The 23,452-nt window shown below is 28.7% G+C and overlaps 1 protein-coding gene across 1 annotated transcript in view; it reads right to left on the reverse strand.

Moving 5' to 3' along the window:
* Positions 1–23,452, reverse strand: part of LOC136085710 (uncharacterized) — a 174,700-nt gene that overhangs the window by 101,120 nt on the left and 50,128 nt on the right. Inside the window, exons 7-10 of the mRNA XM_065807029.1 lie at positions 18,576–18,794; positions 18,296–18,484; positions 1,051–1,260; positions 786–974 (exon numbers count right to left, since the gene is read on the reverse strand). Of these exons, the coding sequence (XP_065663101.1) occupies positions 786–974; positions 1,051–1,260; positions 18,296–18,484; positions 18,576–18,794 (807 nt within the window). The remainder of the gene's footprint in view (positions 1–785; positions 975–1,050; positions 1,261–18,295; positions 18,485–18,575; positions 18,795–23,452) is intronic.

The following is a 23,452-nucleotide window of genomic DNA, read 5'->3' on the forward strand; positions in this document are numbered from 1 at the left end:
TTTTATTGATCTGTTATTTGATATCCGTTGGTTTTCAAAAAATTCGAACGCCGAATCCAGCGGATATCAACACACAGGATATTCAAAAACTCTAAGAACAACCATCATTAGAAAATAACAGAATTAATTGCATAAGTACTACCAACAGGACAAAATCGCAAAAACATTAAGATTATCAACAAAACAGAAAACAGTTAAAAGTTTAGCACAATTTCACATGCTATATCTAATAGGCTATAATATGATAATGCTTTATCTAAAAGGCTATGCTAGTCTTTCAGATAATGAAGAGATATAAGCCTTTAAAACATAAAGTTTAAGCTTACCATAAAGTCTTTTAAATTGCCTTTTTCAAAAAAGTAGCTAGATGCAGGTATTATCTGTTCAAAATAAATATTTTATGTAGACATTGCTATATTTTTTTAAAATACTAAAAATATTGAAAAGAAATATTTTTAATGTAATTAAATAAAGTGGCAACATTGGCGACAATTGGGATTACAATTAATTAACAAGTTAACAACAAATTACAGAAAATGTAAAATGAAAAAAAAAATTTATTATTATAATAACAAAAAAGTTATTAATAATAATAAAATTAATACACTCTAAAGTATATGGAATATAACATGCATAGTTGATATAATAATATCATTAAATAAAGAGAAAGGATATATTAATTAATCATAACAAATTTATAAAAGATTTATTTTTAACAGAATAATAAAAAACCATAAAAATAATAAAAAAAAATTCAAGTTGTTGATAAATGATTATATTAAAACCTCTTTTAACTTTACAAATAAACCCATTTAGAGTATTGCATTCATAGTCGCGCCAACCATAGGAGTTCATTTCTACACAATTTTCAACATTATAAGTAGTGTCCGGTTCATCTCCAATCCAATTGAAAAACTGTGTGTAGGTATTATCAGACCACACAAACCTTCTGTAATTCCAAAGTTTATTTAAGCCTATTTAAAAAACATATTTTTTTAAATTATGCTTGAATAATTATCTGAATGCAGTATGAAAAACAAAGTGTTTTACCAATCCAATAGTCACCATTATCTTTGATTAAACTGTTTTGAATAAATCCATTTTCTTCTTGATTTTCTATACTAAGCAAATTTCCTCCTTTAGACTGACATAATGAAAAAGATTCTAACCAAGTTTGACCTAATATTTCATTTGTACTTTGAACAAAGTAGCAATGTTTTCTATAACCTGTCCAACCTTCATTGCAAATATGATTGATTGCTAAAATATATAGTTGTTAAAAAACAAGTTTTATGTACACACAAAATACAAACATAATAATGAATAACTCACAAAAAAAAAAACCACAGGAAATTATTATTTATTATGTCATATATTTCATCTATTTAAGACTAATCCAGAAAATTCCTGATAAAACTAAAACAGATAAAATGGGCGGAAAGGGGCTTAAGACAGAATTTAAAGTATAAGCATAAGCAAATGAAAAATAAGGGAAAGCAGTCATGAAGAGATATGTATGTGCACATATAAAATCTGAAAAAAAAAAGTTTTACAATTTGTGATCAATAATTTTTTCAATGTGATTTATTGACATAATGGTGGTCTATTATCTATTTATATTAAAAAAGTACCTTGAGTATATAAAGAGAGGAAATCTAAAAAGAACTTAGTGCTGGGAAGAGACAGTACGTTGTCAAACTTTGTTATCTACCAGCTTATTGAACAATATTAATGTCAATTGGAAGATTAATATAAGACCAAGTTCCAAAAATTGTTTACGTTTCAAACTGCAAAGAGTGCATAATTTAAAATTTTCAGAAAGTTATAAACAACATGCGTCCGAATTCCTACAATGTTTTGCAATGAAATGTTTAAAATTTACAAAATCAAAAGTTAGAATAGAAGCGGTAGAAGAGATAGAATTCAACTAAGCAATACAAAATAAAATAGATAAATTTACGATAAAAAAAAAGATATCAGGAATACAAGAATTCGATTACCATTATTGAAAAGAAGTTAAAAAGTGTCAAACCAGTGCTGGCATGGAAACTAAGACGCTATATTCACTTCTAAAATTTGGTGGAAAAATGTTGCCATAGGCTAATTAATCTTCTAAATGTTGTATTTAAATGATCAATAGCAATGTTTAAGTAAATTGAGTTTTAATAAAACTCTAAAGTTTAAAAAACCTTTAAATAAAACACTTTTATTTAAAGGATAAATGTCCAACTTTTAAAACTATTTCTCGCAGTTTTTTTTAATTTTTTTTTCAAAACATATACTTGCGCTCAAGGATGTTAGAAAACAATATAAAACTTTAAAAATATTTCTGAAATTAAAAAAAAAAAATTCATAAATAAATATATATAGATATATAAATCACCAAACTACTTTGACGCCAAACTGATCGGGAATAGATTTTTTAATAGATAATCCTAAAGACACTAAAGATCTGTTAGCGTAAGAATCTAAACACATTCGACTTGGCGTTGATATTGGCCTAAAATATCAAAGTAGGACATATTCCTTTTAAAAAACTACAGAAGATCATCTTTTTTGTACTAAAAGGTCATCTATGAACATATGGGCTTAGTTGATCATTATATTTATTATTAATTCCTCATTTTTATATACTTTTTAATACTTTATTATCTAATAATTCTTATATCTAATACGTGGTACAACTCATTATCTCGTTTCTCCTAAATCTCATTATCTTTTACTTGCATCTACTTATTAACATATATCTTATATACCTCTAATCTAATATTGCTTTTATTTTATTATTTTATGTCTCATATTTCTTATATCTTATTGTCTCTGCCGATTAAATAGTTGTATATATACCAAAGTCTAATATATCTTGTACGTCATATTTCCTGTATCTCATTATTTGTTTATTAATAGGAACTTATTTAAACTTGCTTAGCATAAGAACTGAATATACAATTTTTTGTTTATGTTGTCTGGAGAAATGGACTGTTTATTTAAATTTTAAGTGGGAGATTTACCACCAATGGTATTTACGAAAATATAGATTTTTGATATCATCACAAAGCATATGTGAATATATCTGATCAAATGTTTATGATAAATTGTAGCATTAATTAAATTAAATACATTCAACACCTAATACAGTTTTTTCTTGATATTTATTTTTCCTAATATAAACCTAATTTCAAAAACATCTGACTAAAACTTCTTGAATTCGGTTTGGCAATAATCAGATATAATAGTTTTTGGTTATATGAAATTCGTCACCTTTTATTCAATAGTTACTCAAGAACTACTTGACAGTTTTTAAAAATTTTTATTCACAGAAGCCAATGTGTTATTGTTTGACTGTAATAAATATTGCCTATTATTGCTATCAGAATAAAATGAGTAAACAAGTACTAAATGGAAAACATACGCATAATTGATTTTGACAAAATTGAGTTTTAGTTGATGGAACTAGAGATAATAGCTCTTTTAAGCAGCAAACACGACAGTATTTCTTTTTATTAACTTTAATATGAAGTGAGAGAGGCTCAAGCTTGGCAGATAGAGTGGGTCCAAATACTTTACAATGCGTTTTTGGACCTTGCCTAAAAGAAAATGTCAATATAACAACTTTGTTTACTTTTTATTTAACTCTGTTCTTTTAAAATTCTATTTACAACTATAACCAAAATATAAACAAAAACTCTCGGGGGGCGTAGTTATATACAAAAAGGAGCTTATGACAAGAAGTAATAACTTACATCCCTTAACTCAATAATATTATTACAAAAATAGTTGCTTACATAACCATAAAGTTTTATAACAATCAGCCATTATCACATCTCCACAAGAACTAAAATCCTTAAGAAACATTGTCATTTAAATATGGCAGCTTTCCTCTTTCTCTGGTTGGTTGTCTAATTGCTGGTAATAAATTATCAACGAATCATTTGGCGTAAATTTCCTCCTCAGCACCAACAACTATTTCTTGAATACCTTCCATTTGTGCGGCAAAAATACCTAAATCTTCTAAATCACTGCATTTATTTACTGATAAAAATTTTTTTAAGCGTTAGTTAAATTTGAGGAAAAGTTTGAGAAAGAATTTTTAGAGAGAATTTTGAGAGAGACTTTTGAGGAGAATTTGAGCTATTCTCCCACCTCATACATGTCTTGGTACACTGTCAAGCTTAATATTTGTGTTTGTAAGTATGTTAGTTACAATACCAGTTTTCCAACCTTTTGCATCAGCGGGACGAACATAAACTTTTTCTCAGATTCTTTAAGTTTTCATATTTCGTTGTGATCTTTTCTGAGTTTCGAAATTTTTTTAAAAGGTTGTAGGGTTAAAAGGAACGTTTAACAGTAAAAATAACCTTTTTTTCCTGTTAACCCTAACCCTAATCCTTAAATTGGTAGACACTAGACGAACTTAATTTTTTGAAAGGCAGGTGCATATTCTTCGTGTGCTCCCATCGTTGGTCTTGCATTGTACCAAAAACCGCTAGTAACAAACGTATGTGTGCCCTCGTAGTTCATTTTACTGCGTGTTGGTTAGGCTCAACAATCCCAGTTCCCGATGGTCTATATGCATATCTACAAGTCTTTTTTTATCACCTTATCTCACAAATGTTTAAAAGTTCATTGGATCTAAACACCGCTCTATTTGCTATTTCTTGCGGTGAAAGAGCTATCAATCTATATGATTGATAGTTCTTGCGGTGGGCCAAGCTCCCTAAATACGCATTTTAATTGAATTACTAACTTTTTACTAATCTTAGTGAGGGTACTTTCTCCAAATGCAAACCGACTTAGTCCACAGTAAATCATTCTTAAATATGGCAACCATTTATAGTGAGTTAGATAACAAGCAATGCGATACCATGTTTCTGATACATTCAGCACTTCATATTCCTATTATATCTTTACCGGATCAATTTAATTACATTGACATTATTTGCGCCCACATTCTTCTCATTTATTTAACACTTTTCTGAATACATGCGGGTATCTTCGTTGCACTGTATATACTTTCCAATTAACGCCAAAAATGATGCATTTAGTCCGCATAATTCTTTCTTTTTGCGGGTAGATTTCTCAAGCACCAAAAATCTAGTTCAGCAATATTAATAAGCATGGCATCATTAATACTTTAAAGCCAGTCTGTATTCTCAATCTTGTATGCATTGTCATCGTATTCTATAGCAACTCTTATTGTCACGCTGCTTGCATCACACCACACTTTTACTCCATTTTGAATCCTTTCAGCATTTCATTTACCTCACCCAAAATCACTATTTTGCAATCAAATATTTCGATACACCATGACTGAGCTTGATTTCCGATTTGATCATCCCAAGCGTCTCCTTGAATGTGACGTTTTATAAAACTGCAGACAATTATGAGCCAACCTCCAACAGGATAGTTATCTATTAAGTGACCACATAATTAAAAAAAGTCTCCGTCATGTTACTTTTTCATTTTTGATATCTTGTGACTTTAGAATGATGTTTCCACGCTTCCAACAAAGCTCTTTTTTTCATTTCTAAATAGTTGCAAACCCAACATTTATACAGTACCACATTGCTCTGGCTCTTTGATTACCAACCCATAATGTGCTAAATTGTTTACGACATTTTAAACTGGTGTAATTTTTAAACATACGATTATATCATCAATGTTGTGGTCAGTTGATTTTCTAATTCCTGCATTGAGATTCAACACACGGCCTAAGAATAAAGATTTAATTTTTTTTGCGCATAAAGAAACCCAAAACAAAGAAGTTTAAGATAGGCGCACCTAAGATCAAGCGTTGAAAATTTGTCATCAACAATTTTCTCACTTTTTTATTACATGCATCATTTGAGACATTATTTGAATTAATATGATCTAACTTGCGAAAGTTTATAACAGGTCGTATCTTTATTTGTTTTTCTGTTCAACTGCAAATAACGGGACAATACCTTTTATACTTTTTTCATCATTGATATAATTGATATAGTTTCAGCCAGCCATTATTCACCCATGAGTCTATCACTTTATCAAACTGATATATTAATTGGATTTCTACTGTGTACAGCAGGACAAAATTCCTCAGTTGTGGTTCATTTTGTTTTCGCTTATATTTAGCTAATACTCCAGCTTAAATCCACTTTAGATATAAGGTTTTTAAGAAAATCAATAATGTAGATTAGAAACAAAACAGTATCAAGGATTATAGATTGAGGTACACTTTTGAAGAAAGAGTGTTGGCCTATGAGGATGAATTCAGAAAAGCGGTTCGAAAGAAATGATTTGAATTGAAAAACTTTCCAAGATATACAATATAAAACAAGCTTTTAGAGGTATATGGCAATAAAAATACTTATGGCAATGAAATGAGGAGATTGCCAAGTTTATCAAATATTTTAGATGTCAAGAGCAATAGCCCTAGTCATATAATACACAATAAAATCTCTCATTCATAGCAATTTACCGTTAGCATGTCAGCCGTGAATAAAAAAGATCAAAAGATGTATTGATTGTCTGAGAGTAAATTAATTGATTTATAGCTGGATGTGAGAAATTTGGCCTAAAAGCTACAGATACCATTTTCCAGCGGGCAAGAAAACACAGTCAAGCACTTGTTAAATAATTTAGAGAGAGTTAAAGAGAGTTCTCTAGAGCAATTTTGTGAGACTATGAAAGGAATGTTGTATGGACCATAATATGAGTACTTAAAAAAATGCCCTTTGTCATTTAATAAAAAACATGATGTGTCCTCAATAGATGTGTCTGATTTGACTGCAATCTACTACTTCAAGAAGTCTCTAGAATGATATAAAAAAAATGTCAAAGTTGCGCTTAATGTAGCATATTGTCCCTCCATATTGTACTGAGAAGCGGTTAGTGAAAGTCAATTGTAAAAGAAATCTCATTTAAAAGCAAAAATTTAACTTTAGATGAAAAAGATTTTATGATAAAACAGATAGTAGCTTCAAAAACAGGAGCTCAATGCAAGACCCAGCAAACAATCTTAATTATTCACAAAACTATTCTGTTTGTATAAAGTAATTCAAAAAAATTATAAAAATTTGTTGAATCAAATTAATTACTTGATAAACTTCTTGTGCCTAAAAAATAGAAAAATTTGTTGAGAAGAAAAAATAATAGTAATAATAATATTACCAACATATTATTTTAATAATATATTGGTAACTCCTAATAATTAACTAAGAATTAAAAACTCCTTATAATTAACTAAGAATCGATTTGGTGACAGCCAGCGGAGTAACGTGGCTGGCGAATTTTAACCCATACTAAACTCAGTTGTTTACTGCAAATAACTATGACAATTAATTCTGATATTCTTATATAGGGGTATGGCAACACTATAACTTTACGTTTTTATGATACAAAAGCTGTGCAAGAACTTAAATAACAAATGAATTTAGCAACTAAAGTTAAAGTATTTAGGATATTTAACAACAGATTAACGTGTTTCTTTTGAATGACGGAAAAGAGTATTCAATAATAAAATAAAGTAAAAGTTGTTAATAAAACCATTAAAATTTTCCTAAAACTTTTACCTTCACCTAACATATGTGATACAACATGAAAATATTGCATTAGAATTCTGAGAGTTATGAATTTTAGTGTCAGACAATACCTTTTTGTCTCAATATCTTGCAAAAATGAATGGATAACTCTTCTTTAAATAATTGTTTTCAAAAAAGATGTCTAGAAACAGAAAACCATGGTGTAAAGTAAGACTTAAAATAGAATAAGAATAAAACAATTTTTCTTAACAATTATTATAAAAATTGTAGGTGGAAAGATTAAAATAATAGCCAAGAGATAACACAGAGAAAAGGAGTACTGTGAAGTAGAAGTGAGAAGTAAGCACAGTTTTTTAAATTGGTTCTAACCGTGACTTTCTGACCCGAGAATATCCTTTTGTGGAATGATAGCCCACACTATGGGGATCACTTGGATATAAGTATTAAAATCAGATTACAACGTCCTGGCAAGTTATTGATGTTTAAATTTTCTGAATTTATTGATTACGCACACATTCGCATTTTTACAGTAAGATATAATTCTAAATTCAAGTAAACAAACATACTGTAGCATAAAGAGCATTATGTTTTATGAAAACATAAAAAAAAGTTGAAAATTTAAAAGATATCAAGAAGATAAGCTTCCTTATTACCAAACAAATATAATATTTTTTTTAATCTTCTGTTTTTCTGTTTAACTTTTCATAAAAATTATTTCTAATTGTGAAAATAAGACAGTTTTTGAATTTCGGGAAAATTTCGGGAAAATAAAAATTTCGGGAAAAGGCATGATTTATTTACTTTATTCACGAGAGCAAAACTGCGCACATCTAATTTTACAAAAAAATGCCGAATACAGCAAAAAACCACCAAGACTGCAGGAAAACTGTCTGTTTTCTTTGCTTCAGTAAATGTCAGAGGGAACTGACACCTTTCCTAAAAGAAAAATGCCAAACAATACTCAATGATAGGATCGATTTTAGTAATGACAAAGTTCCACTTGGAATTTGTGAAAAGTGTCGTTCTTGTTTAAGAAGAAAAGATTCTGGAGAACACATCAATCTCCCATCACTTTACAATTTTGAGACTATAAAAATTCGACCTCAAACTAGAGACACACAATGTGACTGTTTGATTTGTTCTGTTGGAAAACTGAGAAATAATGGTCAACAGAAAACTCAGCTTTTGCAGAGCCCAGCACAAAATACTCCATCTTCAACTATCCAAAAACGATGCTCTGACTGTTTTTCAATTATTGGAAGAGGATTACCTCATCATTGCACAAAGGGCACTTTGCGAAATAACCTTGTTGCTGTTGCAACCAAGGATCCTGTTGCATCTGAACGAGTTGCTGCTCTTGTTGTTTCAAGTAAGGATTCTTCTCCACATGGCACTGTTCGATTGAGTCAACCACAAGGTGGAAGAATGCTTCCATTAATGCCAGGTAAAAGTTTAACTTTCATGAAAAGATATTTTAGAAATTTCGAAATTAAACAATATTTGCATTTATTTTAGGTTCCTCATCAGCTAGAAAACTATTTCCTCCAAACCCATCAATTAGTATAAAAGAACTTGTTCAAGTTCAGGCAAACACAGGGCTTTCAAACAATTGCATCAAGAGACTAGCTGCTACAATTAATCAGTCAACTTCACAACATATTGTTGAGAAAAACTATGCTGTAAACTTTGATGCAGTTAGAAAGCAGCTTTCTTAACATTTCACGAGTTCATTGATTAAAGATCATGCTGGATGTGGAAGGACTGTAATTCATTGCAAGGACTTCAAAGAGCTTAAAAATGAACTCATTTCTATGAAAAGCACATCAAACAATCATATTGTGAAAGTTGGAATTGACCGTGGGGGAGGATTCCTGAAAGTAAGCCTTAGAATTATTAAATTAAATTGTGATTCTAACACTCCCCCAGCAAAACTCAATTGCAAAAACAAGTCTTTCAAGGACACTGGAGTTAAGCGGCAACTTATTATTGCTGTCTCTGAGGACCTGCAAGAAAACTACTCAAATGCGTCTCAAATTTTCGAATTGATCAATATGAGAGACCAAGATTTTGTTTTGTCCTGTGACCTAAAACTGGCAAATATAATTTGTGGTCTCCAAGCACACTTACGTGCACACCCCTGCACCTGGTGTGAGTCAAGTGCAAAGGACCTTTTAAATCAAGGAAAATTAAGAACTTTCCAATCTGTTGATCAGAATGTCTCACTTTTCAATGCAGCAGGATCAAACATCAAAACAGCTCGTGATTACATGAATGTTGTTCATTCTCCTGTATATGATCTTGCTGGTGGCACATTAGTTTTGGACTTCATACCGCCAATGGAGTTGCATCTCCTTATTGGTGTTTTCAATCATCTCTTTGCTGCCCTACTAAAAGTTTTCCCTCAAGGAACTCTTTGGACTGATTCACTGCACATTAAACAACAGCCTTATCATGGAGGGCATTTAGCAGGAAATGAGTGCAGGAAACTGCTAAAAAATATTGATCTTCTTCAATCTATTGTCGAGAAACACTCATGCTATGCTGCAATACCATTAGTTGATGTATTTCGAAAATTCAATGCAGTAGTGTCTACCTGTTTTGGATTCGTTCTTGATCCAAGTTATGTACAAACAATTGAAGCTTTCAGAGTGGCTTATGTGGCACTGCAAAATGTTTCTGTGACACCCAAGGTTCATGCTGTATTTTTTCATGTGAAAGATTTCACTGACAAGCACGGCCAAGCTCTCGGACTTTACTCAGAACAAGCAACAGAGGCAATTCATCACAACTTTCAAGTGCATTGGCAAAGGTACAAACGACCTAACCATCATCCTGAATACAGTAAAAAGTTGCAATGCTGCCTTGTGGACTTTAATAGTAAACATTGCTTGTGAAAAGAGCCATTTTAGAATGATTTTTTCTTGTATTAGAATATTTATTTTAAAGCATAATTTTCATTTTAGATACACGATAAACTGTCAGAAAATGTCTTTTTGTTTACCTAGTTCATATTTATTGGAATAACCTATATTTTGTACTATATTCTGTCGGTTTTTGACGGAAAACTCGAAAATTATGGTTTATGTCGGTTAAAACTGAAATTTGGCTTCTAAAAAAAAAAAAAAAAAAAAAAAAAAAAAAAATCTTTGTCGTTCGGTACGGCCCTGTCAATAACTTGCCAGGACATTGTAATCTGATTTTAATACTTATATCCAAGTTATCCCCATAGTGTGGGCTATCATTCCACAAAAGGGTTTTCTCGGGTCAGAAAGTCAACGTTAGAACCCATTTTGTAACACTGTGTAAGTTGTAAAAAATGATAAATGAGGTTTGATGAAAAAGTACAAAATAAAAGCTACAATAAATTTTTATGATCTAAACTACCTAAAGAAAAAAAATCCTAATATAAGCTACGCAGCAAACGCTGCGCGTACAAAATGCGTACAATGTACGTTCAGTTTACGTTCTGAACATCCTAGAACTTTTTAGAAACAAATTTTTTTTTTGGTAAGCGTGGAACGTTCAAAAGACGTCTGAATTACATTGAGAAGTGTGTTTTTTCATAATAAAACACAGATCAAATAAACATGTAAATTAAAAATAAAATCTAGTTTTGGTCAAAAATATTTAGTTATATCGCCAACTTTTTGTAGATATTTTTTTTTGTAGTTGTTAAATGCGTGCGCCATTTTTTATTTTAACTCGAAAATAACTATAAAATCTAAATAATAAAAACTCACAGTTTCATAAGAGTCGTCAGGTTATAAGTTATTCATTTAATTATTATTACAGAAATAGATTATTTTTTATTTTTATTTTTTAACAACTTGATTTATATTTAGTTTTAGTATATATGAAATAATAAATTTAAAAAAAACTTTATATAGATAATATCAAAAATTGTACTTATTGTTTTTGATACATAGAGTTTAAATGAACTGAAAATATCTGCCCAAAATTTGTAAAAAAATTAAATACACAATACTACAAGGCAACAATTATTATTAATAAAACGATATTGCTGAATAGAAATACTTTAAATAATCAATACTTTTCACAAATTTTATATTTCTATTGCTACAGCTATTACTAAAAAATTTTTTTACATTTCATTTCATTCAAAAGCATTTTTCAAGGTAGAATATACATTATGTATATAATTTATATTGTCATTGTATATAAAATGACTATATACATTGTATAAAGGAAGATAAAAAGTGTTATTTAACTTTTATTGTTATGTTATCTTGTACAAGACAATAATATTGTCATAGTATATTTCATGACAATAAAAGATGTATAGCTTAATAAAAAGAAAAAGCATTCTAAAAGAATAACATCCAGTCAAACTCTTTATTTAAAATGTGTGATTTTTCATTTGGTTTGTTGACTGTTATTATATTTAATGACTTTTTCTTTTTTCTTTTTGGTGGTATTTGTTTTTGTCATATGTTTATACTTTTTAAAAAAACATGCTGCCCCAACCAAACTTGTAGTTAATGTATCAGTACTTTCCTGTACTTTTCCATATAAAATTGAAAATACATCATTTACGATGACAAACTGTTTATTTAACTTAAATTTGTTTGGCTTCGTTCTCTCTCTAGCAATTTTAAAATATAAAAATCCATCCCAACAAAAACACGACCAACAAATTAATTGAAAAAAATACCATTATACTTCCTTGGGTTGCTAATTTATTCCTTAATCATAGACTTGAGTTTCGAAAAATTGGCGTAAAAACAGGTTTTTGTTTTGGAAGATCTTTACTGAACATTTTACGCCAAATTAAATCAAAGCTACCACCAAACAGTTAACTGGTTGTTTACTTTCTTGAATGTACATGTGGCGCTTTTTATGCGGCTGAAACCAGGAAAAAGATAACGCGAACAGCTGAATGTCAAAAAAATATAACGAAAGCGAACTGAAAAACGTCTGAAATTGTTGAACATGCACAATATCGCAAAGGTATAATTAATTGAAATTATCCTAAAACACTTTTAGTTATCCCAAATAATTATACTAGAAAAATCAGGCAAGCAAATCTAATTGACAAATTGCAATATTGCTACTCAAAAAATAAAATTGTAAACCGGAATAATGGCAACCTAGTTATCACTCACTTTTTAAAACCATTTTTTGTTGCTATGCTAAATGAAGTCATTACTGCATTATATTATACAACTTTTATAATAAAATGCAGCAATGACATTATTATTGTAAATAACGAGCTTTTGTAAGGTTTTTAGTTTGAAATGGCTCCAACAATATTTGCCAAAACATCACATTTAAAGTTAAACAAAGTTTTAGGTTAAATAATCAGTATGTCACCGTAAATGAATTATTTTTAATTTACACACACATATATATATATATATATATATATATATATATATATATATATATATATATTTATATATATATATATATATATATATATATATATATATATATTTATATATATATATATATATATATATATATTTATATATATATATATATATATATATATATATATATATATATATATATATATATATATATATATATATATATATATATATATATATATATATATATATATATATATATATATATATATATATATACAAGACTCATTTGATTTAAAATAAAGGGTTCAAGAACATATCAAGTAAAGAAGAAGTATATACCACAGGTGACCTACAAATATCATATCATGAAAATCTTTGTAGAATTTTATATTTTCAAACTAATGTACACTCACTCAGTGATTGTATGTGGGTGTGCCTTTAGTGATGTATTCTGTTGCCTAAAACTCGCAGTTATATATATATATATATATATATATATATATATATATATATATATATATATATATATATATATATATATATATATATATATATACTTTAAATGAAAAAACACAACTTTATGAAACTTAAAGTTTGATGCCGTTCGGCAATCATCAGCCATATTATTAAAATATAAAATAAAAACCTTTACAAAAAATAAAAGTTTAGCGTTGCAACAGCAAGCGGTCCAAAAATGGAAAAAATTTAGTAGCATTTTACTCAAATATTCAAACAAAACAATCTCTGTATTTCCATTCAATCTCATATGAAAATTGGTAACTACCTTGATGTTACATTTAATCTTAATAACTACACTTTCCAACTTTACCATAAACCTGATAGTACGTTGAACTGTATCCATGTTAGTTTCATTCATCCACCAAGTATTTTAAAACATTTACCAACCTCAATTAACATAGATTTTTTTCCAATTCTTCAGGCAAAAAAAAATTTTTTAAATGCTGCTCCTATTTAAAAAATTGCAAGTTTTACTTTGTGCAAATTTATATTAATCTTTATATACTTAAAAAAAAACAAACTCTAAATGACCCTGTAACGTTTTGTTATTGTTTTATCTTTTTAAAATAAAGTCTTATTGTATATATATTGGCAACATTTATATACTCTTTACGAAGTTATTCATTTTTTACGGAATCAATCTCGGGACTTGGCGATAAGACAAATTGTGTCTTCTTATTGCCCTGGCCATCTGTATATTGGAAATATTGTTTGTATTTATATTTTTATACGGCAAAAAATAGAGAGAAAAAAAAATGACGGATTAGAAAAGTCTGGATTTCACACCAATTTCGAATATTATTGAAATCTAAATCCTTCTAATACTAATAAACGAAATAGAAATATTACATGATTTAATCCTACTTTCAGTGAAAATGTGGTAATAAAAATTGGACACTTTTTGTTAAACTTAATTGACTTGCATTTTCGATTACATTATAAGCTCTAAAACATTTTCAACAGAAAAATAATAAAAATTAGTTACAGCTACATGCCAAATAATCGATCAATTATTATTTCACACAACCAACAAATTTTGCGCAACAAACTCACCGCTAATGTTATAAATTGCAACTGCATTTAGAAAACTGCAGGCCAGTTAAATAACCGATGTCTATCAAAAAAATGTTGTATATAAAACCACTTTTGCTTACTCTAATCCCAGTCTTACGGAAAAATCTTACATCGGTATCAGTGAAAACGCATTCAAGCTCAGATTTGCCAACCACCTTAAATCATTTAAAGCAACCAGGCATAGGATTGATACAGAACTTTCCAAGGATATCTGGAAACATAAAGACGCAGGCAACAAAAGATAACTACTTAACAAAAAAGTGTATTGGTTTCTGCTAGTAGGCATTGGAAAAAAGTTTTACTATTTAACTTTGATTCCGGCAATTAGCAAATATCGGATTATGTATACTTAACGTCAGATGCCGTTGCAACGCTAAACTTGTAATTTTTATACGGGTTTTTTGTTTTATATTTGAATAATATGGCTAACGATTGCCGACTGACATAAAACATTAAATTCCATAATAAAGTTGTATTTTTTTTATTCAAAATATTTTAATTTGATTTATTTAAAAAAAAAGAAGATATTGATCACTCTTAAACAAAGGATAGTAATATTTCTATCAGTATACAACATTTATCAATAAATATATATATATATATATATATATATATATATTATATATATATATATATATATATATATATATATATATAAATATATATATATATATATATATATGTATATATCAATTCTTTTATAATATCGATGTATTGCAAAAAAGTTGTAGAATTTCATAGACAAGTCTGATAAAGCATTTTGTTTGTATATGAGAAGCCCATTTGCAAAACTTACTAAGATGAGTGAAGTGATTTTAGAGAGTTGATGAAAAACTGAACTAGTAAATGTTGCGCATCAACAGAAATCGATATTTACTCTGCTTTTTTTTTAAAAAAAACTTTCAATTATTAAACATTTAAATAATTAATCAGTATAAAGAATGTGGAACAAACTCAATATTTTGTAGATCATTATATGTTATCTTCAAATAATAAGGTTGATTATGATCTTTATATAATAACGTTGGATATTTTTTTTAATTTTAAAAATCTGACTATGAAATTAATTGATGAATATAAAATGGGAACAAATCTAAAAATTTTGCAGAGTTTTAAATATGATCTTTAAACGATAAGGTTGATTATGATCTTTAAATAACCAGGTTATAAAAATAATTTACAAAAATCTGACTAAAGTTAATTGATTTATTTGTTTCACGGTTAAGATCAAGCTATTATATTATGCATAATAATTGTTTGTCTTTTTATTTTTGTTAAAATATAATTACTTTTTACATAAAAATAGTTGTTCACTTCAAGCCTTCATATTCTAATAAGTTACCTTGATTTTATCTTTATTACATTCTTTATTTTACATTCTATAAATCTTATTTACATAAATATATATGTATATATATATATATATATATATATATATATATATATATATATATATATATATATATTTTATATATATATATATATATATATATATATATATATATATATATATATATATATGTAACTAGAAAAATGTGTTGGAGTTATCCTAAACAGAGCGACGGATAGAAATGGCGGGAGTGACCGTAAAAAACTAAACCACGACAAAAGTTTTTATAATGTTATTTAGATCGGTAATCTGAAATATATTTTAATTATGAGTGTACTATTATTTTTGTCTTTTACTTGTTTTAATTAATAACGCACACATGTTGCCCTTTTTTATTTTGTTTTTTGAATGTTAAATTTTTGTCCCCATAATTACACAAATTCTGTGATTGATATAATACGCTCATTGCATAACAAACGTTCAAAAAAAGGTTTAGAACGTCTTTTGAACGTTTAAAAAAGGTCTTTTATAAAGCAATTTTGTAAAATTGCACTTTTAAGGAAAACCTTATTTTAGTTTTTTTACAACGTCTATAGAACGTCCAGATAGGACGTCTTTTAGCGTCCAATCTAAAATCAGTTAAGAGCGCGTCAGAGACGTTCCGTCTGAACGTTTATTCTATGTTTTTTGTACGTCCCCGTGTTTGGTAGGTGTGGTCCAAAACAAGATGCAAATCAACAAGTTAATGTCTTTAGGGTGAAGTTTGATTAGGGTTTCCTGTGAAAGATGATCAAGTAAAAGGTGTTAAGCCAAAGCACTCACAAAAATACTTAAAAAATTTAAAACAGGTTTTATAACAAATAGGTGACTTGATACATAAACACAATACCAGGGCGAGTCAATTAGAGTTTTTGCTAATCAAAGGATAATAGATATGAAAATTAAACACACAAACTTGAATTTATTTTGCCAAAAGCTATAACGTCTGTTAAATTTAAAAGAGGTATGATTCAATAAATAAAAACTTACTTGAAAAAATAGGTGGTTTGGGTCGTATTTTAAATTACTTGAGAATTTTCTTTATCGTAGATGTTGCACCCTTAGTATTGAGCTATGCAGTTTTTTCATTCATGCTGATTAACCTAAAGTTTCATAAGGCTACTTATGTAGTCTCAACAACGCCCTCAGTAATCAAAAATAGGGACACATCAAGATATAACATAACACTATTAATACTCTGATGTTTTATAATATCTAATGGATTAGCCTTTCTGGGAGCTTCCACAAACAGGTAAAAAGCCGAATAATTAAACTTAATTATTCAGATTTACTCTTATTAAAAAAAAGGCATCCACTTTAAAAGAAGCACAAGTAAAAACCTATGAGTAAAGTCATATTAATCCAGAATTTATCATTCTAGCCAGAAAACAATGAGAAACAAGTTTACATCTTTATTTGCCTTTAAGATAAAGAAGCAATTTGAAAATGGTCAAAGGCTCCTATATTCTTCGCCTAAGAGATCTTCTTAAAACAGCAGCCATAATCATTTAACATATTCTTAAGATATTTTTATAAAGATATTTCCTCAAACCCTTACTTAACCGAGATTTAATAGAATGGAGTTACTTAAATCAAAGTTAACTTCTTGAATTTTATAAAAGTAAATCAATTAAGTAGAAGGACATGCAACAAGTTGTTTACACTAGAACATGTGTTACTATTAGCATGGTGATCCTAACCTGAGTTTAGTGTGCTACTTCTGTAAAATTAGTGTTATTGTTACTGTTAACTATAAAAATCTTATTAACTGTAGTTGCTTTTATATATGATTTAGCCAATATTTACAAGATCATTATAAAAAATCAAAATACAAAAAATTTGCATTTTTTCTATTTTGATTTTAATTATTGATTTATGAATATGATTGTTATAAGTTTTACAAAATATTTAGTTAAAGCACTCTAAAGAAAATCCTCAGAGGGTTGAATTAACTTAAACATTTCCAGAATAATTTCACATTTACGAACCAAAGTTAGCCTTAAAACAGTTGTTTGGAATCAATGGAATCTGATGAACTAGAAAAATAAGATAACAGTTTTAAGATTAAACCATTGCCTAAAGTATCTTTTAAATTCAGACAAAAGCAATTCTTTTAATGACTTTTTGCTCCTATTTATTCTAAATTTATTTTGAAATCGCAATTATTGCTATCATTAGTTTATCATTATCATTAGTAAATTTTAAATGATGAAACTAGTCGAAAGAACTAGTAGAGAAAGCAACTTTGTTAAAATTAGGAAGTTAAACAAACTGTCATAATGTTTTTGTTGTTGTTGCTGCTGAATAAATATGCTTCATTGCATATTATATTATGTATTCTTTTGTAAAACTAAAATTTTAAAATATGATGTTTTATAGTTAATATATAGAAATATTTAAATATTTCTGGATTCAACATAAAAAGGTAAAAATTAAAAACATACGTAAACAAATTTTTAATAATTATTTAAAAAAACTACCTCTTCTCTTTTTACAAATAAATCCATTTAAGCTGTTATGACTCTTTATTTCCCAATAATTTTTATTTATTATGACACAACTTTCAAATTGTGCATCATAAACTAAGCCATTGAACTTACTATGTATATACTGCGAATATGTATTATCAGACCACAAAAACCACGAGTTATACCAACGATCAGAAAGACCTATATTATTAAGAAAATATCTAAAAAGAAAATAACACATTGAAATAGAAAGTCATGGAAATAAGTATAATAAGAAAAATGATAGTAGTACCAATCCAATAATTGTTTTCGCTCATATTGTAGTTTTTGATAGTGTTTAAAATAAAAACGTATTCTGTTTCATCATCTATAGATAACAAATTTCCTCCTTTTTCTAAGCAGTTTAAATAAGAATCCCACCATCTTCTGCCATTTGAGCCATTTGCAGTATTCAAATAGTAGCAATAACCAGCGAATGTGAGCCAATCCTTTGTGCAACTATTGTTGCTTTCTATTGTACAAAAACATAAATAAAAAAAATTCAAATTAAAAAATTATTGCACAAATTAATAAACAAGTATATTTGTGCACGAAACGTGACTGATGACTTCTTACGGAAATAACCGTCTACCGGGAAAGACGATTTTTTTGTTTATCTAATGTAGTTTGTGCAACTACCTAGTGGCATAAACTACATTAGATAAGTACAGTTATTACATAATTAATTATAATTATTCCCATATTCCTGTGAAACAATTTTTCTATATTTGAATTTTTTGATGTTTAGACATTCTTCCTGATGAACCTACTGAAAAGTAAAATATGCTTTTGAAGACAACTAAAAAATTAGATGTGTTTTTACAAAATTACTATTGCTCTGTTCTTTAAGAACATTCAGCACTCTATTTGTAGAATACACTAACACAATTTAAATTAAATATATGTATATATATATATATATATTTATATATATATATATATACAGCTATGCTTAAATGTATGGAGCACCTATTTGTTTAAATATATTTGTGTTTAAAAAATGAGATATACATGATGAATTTTTTTTTAAATGGTATTTTATTTGTTTTTTACATTTAAGCATTAGTAAATCATTTAATGCATGTTGAATTTGCTTGTCTGGGCATGATTAGACTTGTCTTAACTTGTCTACATACTCACTTAGTATAAATTCTGTCGAATTAAGATATTCATTTCATTCTTATCTTAAACGTAACTATTGTCAGCCGCTCATTATCTATTGTTTAAAAGTAGTGATTTTTTTTATCGTTCTTTATTTATTTTCATTATGAGTAAAACACGCGAATTTTCTGTGAGTGAAAGAAGCCAAATTGCGATACTCCATAAACAAGGACATTCCCAAGTGGAAATTTCAAAAATTATGAAATGCTCAAGGAAAGCAGTGCAAAATGCTATAAATAGATTTAGTGAAACTGGTTCATACGAAAATAGACCAAAAACGGGAAGAAAACGTATACTTTCTCCTAGAAACCATTGTTTCCTCAACAGGATTTCACTTCGAAATCGGACCAAATCTTCTAAAGACTTGGTTAGCGATCTGTGGGAGCACAGAAAAATTCAAATTTCTGCTCCAAGTGTTAGAAGATACTTAAAAGAAGGTAATTTACATGGAAGAAGGGCTCGCCGAAAACCATTGCTGACTGAGCACCATAAGAAACATCGTTTAGAATGGGGTAAACAGCACCAAAATTGGTCATCAGAAGATTGGGCCAAAATTATTTGGTCAGACGAATCAAATATAGAGGTAAGGCATCATTATGACTTACGGTGTAACCAAAAAATAAAATAAAAATATCATTTCGAAATTATTCCTTTAAGTACCTGAAATTTTACATGTTGAAATTTATAATATCAAATTTGTATTCCTTTACTTTTTTGACCTAGATTTTCGGGCAACCTGGAGGCACCTTTGTAAGACGACGACCAGGCGAAGCATTTGAGCCGGAATGTATCATCCCTACAGTCAAATTTGGCGGTGGTGGCACAATGATCTGGGGTTGAATGGCCTCCAGTGGCGTAGGTGAAATATTTTTATGTGAGGGTAGGATGAATGCAGAGCGCTACATTACCATGCTAAATGAAGTTTTGGAGCCATCAATATTGAAATTATTTGACGAAGATGTCCCTCAATATTATTTTCAACAAGATAACGCTCCTTGCCACAAGGCAAAAAAAAGTTTGGACTGGTTTTCAACAAATGAAGTTCCCCTCATTACGTGGCCCCCCCAGTCTCCAGATTTGTCACCCATAGAAAATTTGTGGTCTATTTTGAAGAGGAAGTTGTCAATTTACAGATGTAAATCCAAAGAAGAATTTAAAGCGAAAATTTTGGATGAATGGGAAAAAATACCAGCGAATGTATGTAAGGATCTTGTGGACAGCATGCCCAAAAGACTACGTGCGGTGATCAAGGCAAAGGGAGGTGCTACAAAATATTAATTATATTAAATAATATTGTTGAATTGAAATAATTTGTATCAAATAAACACATTCACATTTACTATTTGTTCATTACTTTTGAATTTTAAATAAAATATAGGGGTGCTCCATACATTTGAGCATAGCTGTATATATATATATACATATATATATATATATATATATATATATATATATACAGGGCCGGTTTAAGGATTTTTTTTTGTATAAGCGAGGTCAAGGTTTGGCGCCCCTTATTATAAAAAAAAGTGTAGTCATTTAAAAACTCTAAAAAGTATTTTCAGGGTTTAATATTTTTTTAAGTTTTTAAATACTAAAATTAGTATATTTGTATGTGATCGTTTCTAAAATATTAAATGAACAATCAAGCATGTTTTAGTAAAGTAGGTTATATAAATAAACCAATAATTTTTCACGACAATTGTAAAAAAAAAATCAAAATACAGTGGTATGCGTATCATTAACTTACCGTAAAATGTGTTTTCGGTAAATTGTGCATACTTATTAAAACCCCTAGAATATATTACAAACATAATATCCTAATAAATGTTTATTGAACATTAGTTAAAAACTGAATACATAATTGAAAGCGCCGTAAAATTAATTTTTAAACAAAGAAATTAACAAAAAGACATATTAAAAAATGTATATATATAAACATGATGACAATAAAATTATCCAATGGAATAGTAAATACCATACTTTTTACAAACAAATAAATAATTCTAACAGTATATTTTATTTTGATAGGTTAATAATACAAAGTGACATAAAATAGTAAACATCGTGAAATAAATTTTTAAAGACAATGAAAATAGCAAATCTAACATTGTATTGAATAATAATTTTAAAAAGTTTTAAAGTCTTTAACAAACACAATGCTTATAGAAACTTTTAAAAATAAACTTTTCTTGCCTTAACTTTAGCAAAGTCTTTTTAAAATGAATCGGTTTCAATTGTACTCAGAACCTGGTGTTCAATTACTAAACCCCTAACCCTAACACTAACCCTAACCCTAACCATGACAAGACCGTGAGGACTTCTTGGGGCTCTTAAAAGATAAAAAAATGTGGCCATCCCACTAAAGCGGTCCTGAGAAAGAGTCGATCGAAGGTAATTTTTGATAATTTTCAATTTAGAAAAACTTCATTTTCCACTGGCCACTGATACGGGAAGGGTAAGCAAAATTCTCAGTGCTACATACACATTGGGAAAGATATCAATCAAGCGTTTTTTTGTAATATAAGACAGTGTTGTTTTGGGGCAGCTATCATTTTGCAACATTGGAGCTAAAACTACAATTTCACAAAACAGTTCATTCCCATTGATGTCACTCTTGCCATCAGCTGTCAAAATGGGTTGCAGGTTTTTGCACTTTTCTTTAATTGAATATGTTTCAGATTTATCTATTTTTTTCAAGTCATAGAGGAATTCGAAATGTTTGATGTGATTTTCCATCAGTTCAAATCTTTCTGACAATAAATTAATTACAGTGTCTAAAACTACAAAAAAGAAATTTACTTTGAAAGACTCTTTTGCCGACTTCACAGGTTTATTTTTACTTTCATAGGAAAATTGCCTTTTGATCTATTTTGGCCTAATCACTACTTCATCAGAGAAATTTGGATCGATGTCCAGTTTTCCTCCAAAATATACTTAACACTTTCAATTAGTTTCAAAGCGCTCTGTTAATCAACAGTTTTCATCGAAGTGTTCTGCTTACTAAGTTAATTTTGAACAAAACATCATACCAATTGACCAAACAGCAGAGGGACTTGAAATCTGTATTTTTTTTGGCAATTTCCATAGCGGTACATTTTCCAAAAGCATCAATCATAAAATCTAACGTTGATTCATACACAGCGTCATAAATCTTATCAATGTGGTATCGCAAAGGTTCGAGGGCGTCTGCTCTCCCAACGGATTTTACTCAAAGGTTTTACAAACAAGTTAGTTACATGGTTTTTTAATATATTCCATCAATGGTTTGATCCAGAAAAAAGTTACAAAGTTCCTGTATATTGTTGAAAAATTTAACAGCTAAAGTGCAGGAAAGTGCTGCATCATTGACAACAAGATTTAATGAATGACTTCCACAAGGAACAAAAAAAGTTCGTGGGTTAAGGTCAAGGATCCTTTTTTTTACTCCTTCATTCTTTCCCTTCATATTTGATCTATTATCATAACCTTGTCCACGCATATTTTGTAAAGATATTTGTTTTTTTAAAAGCTCGTCTAACAAGCAAGCTGTCAACCCTTGCCCAGATGTATCTGAGACCTGAACAAATCCAAAAAAAATGTACCCTTACGTTTACTTCTTCACCTGAAACTGCATAAACAAACCGAACTACAAGAGTCATTTGTTCGGTAAGACTTACGTCAGGAGTGCAGTAAAGAACTATAGATTAATACAAAGTTTTTTTCAGTTCACACACGATATGCTCTGTAACTTTACAGGAAAGAAGAACAATAAACTCATTTTGAATTTGTTTGCTTAAATAATGCACGTGAGTTTCTTTGGCAGTTATCCGACGAAGATGTTCAGAAAGGACAGTGTCAAACTTTGAAATGTGTTCAACAAGTTTCAAAAAGTTTCCATTGTTTTCTTTGAAGACTGTTTTACTATTTCGACGAAAAGCTAATCCTTGAGTGCCAAGGAATTGCACAATACAAACAAGTCGTTTTAAAACT

Source organism: Hydra vulgaris, chromosome 10, assembly GCF_038396675.1.
Source record: "Hydra vulgaris chromosome 10, alternate assembly HydraT2T_AEP".
Classification (NCBI taxonomy): domain Eukaryota; kingdom Metazoa; phylum Cnidaria; class Hydrozoa; order Anthoathecata; family Hydridae; genus Hydra; species Hydra vulgaris.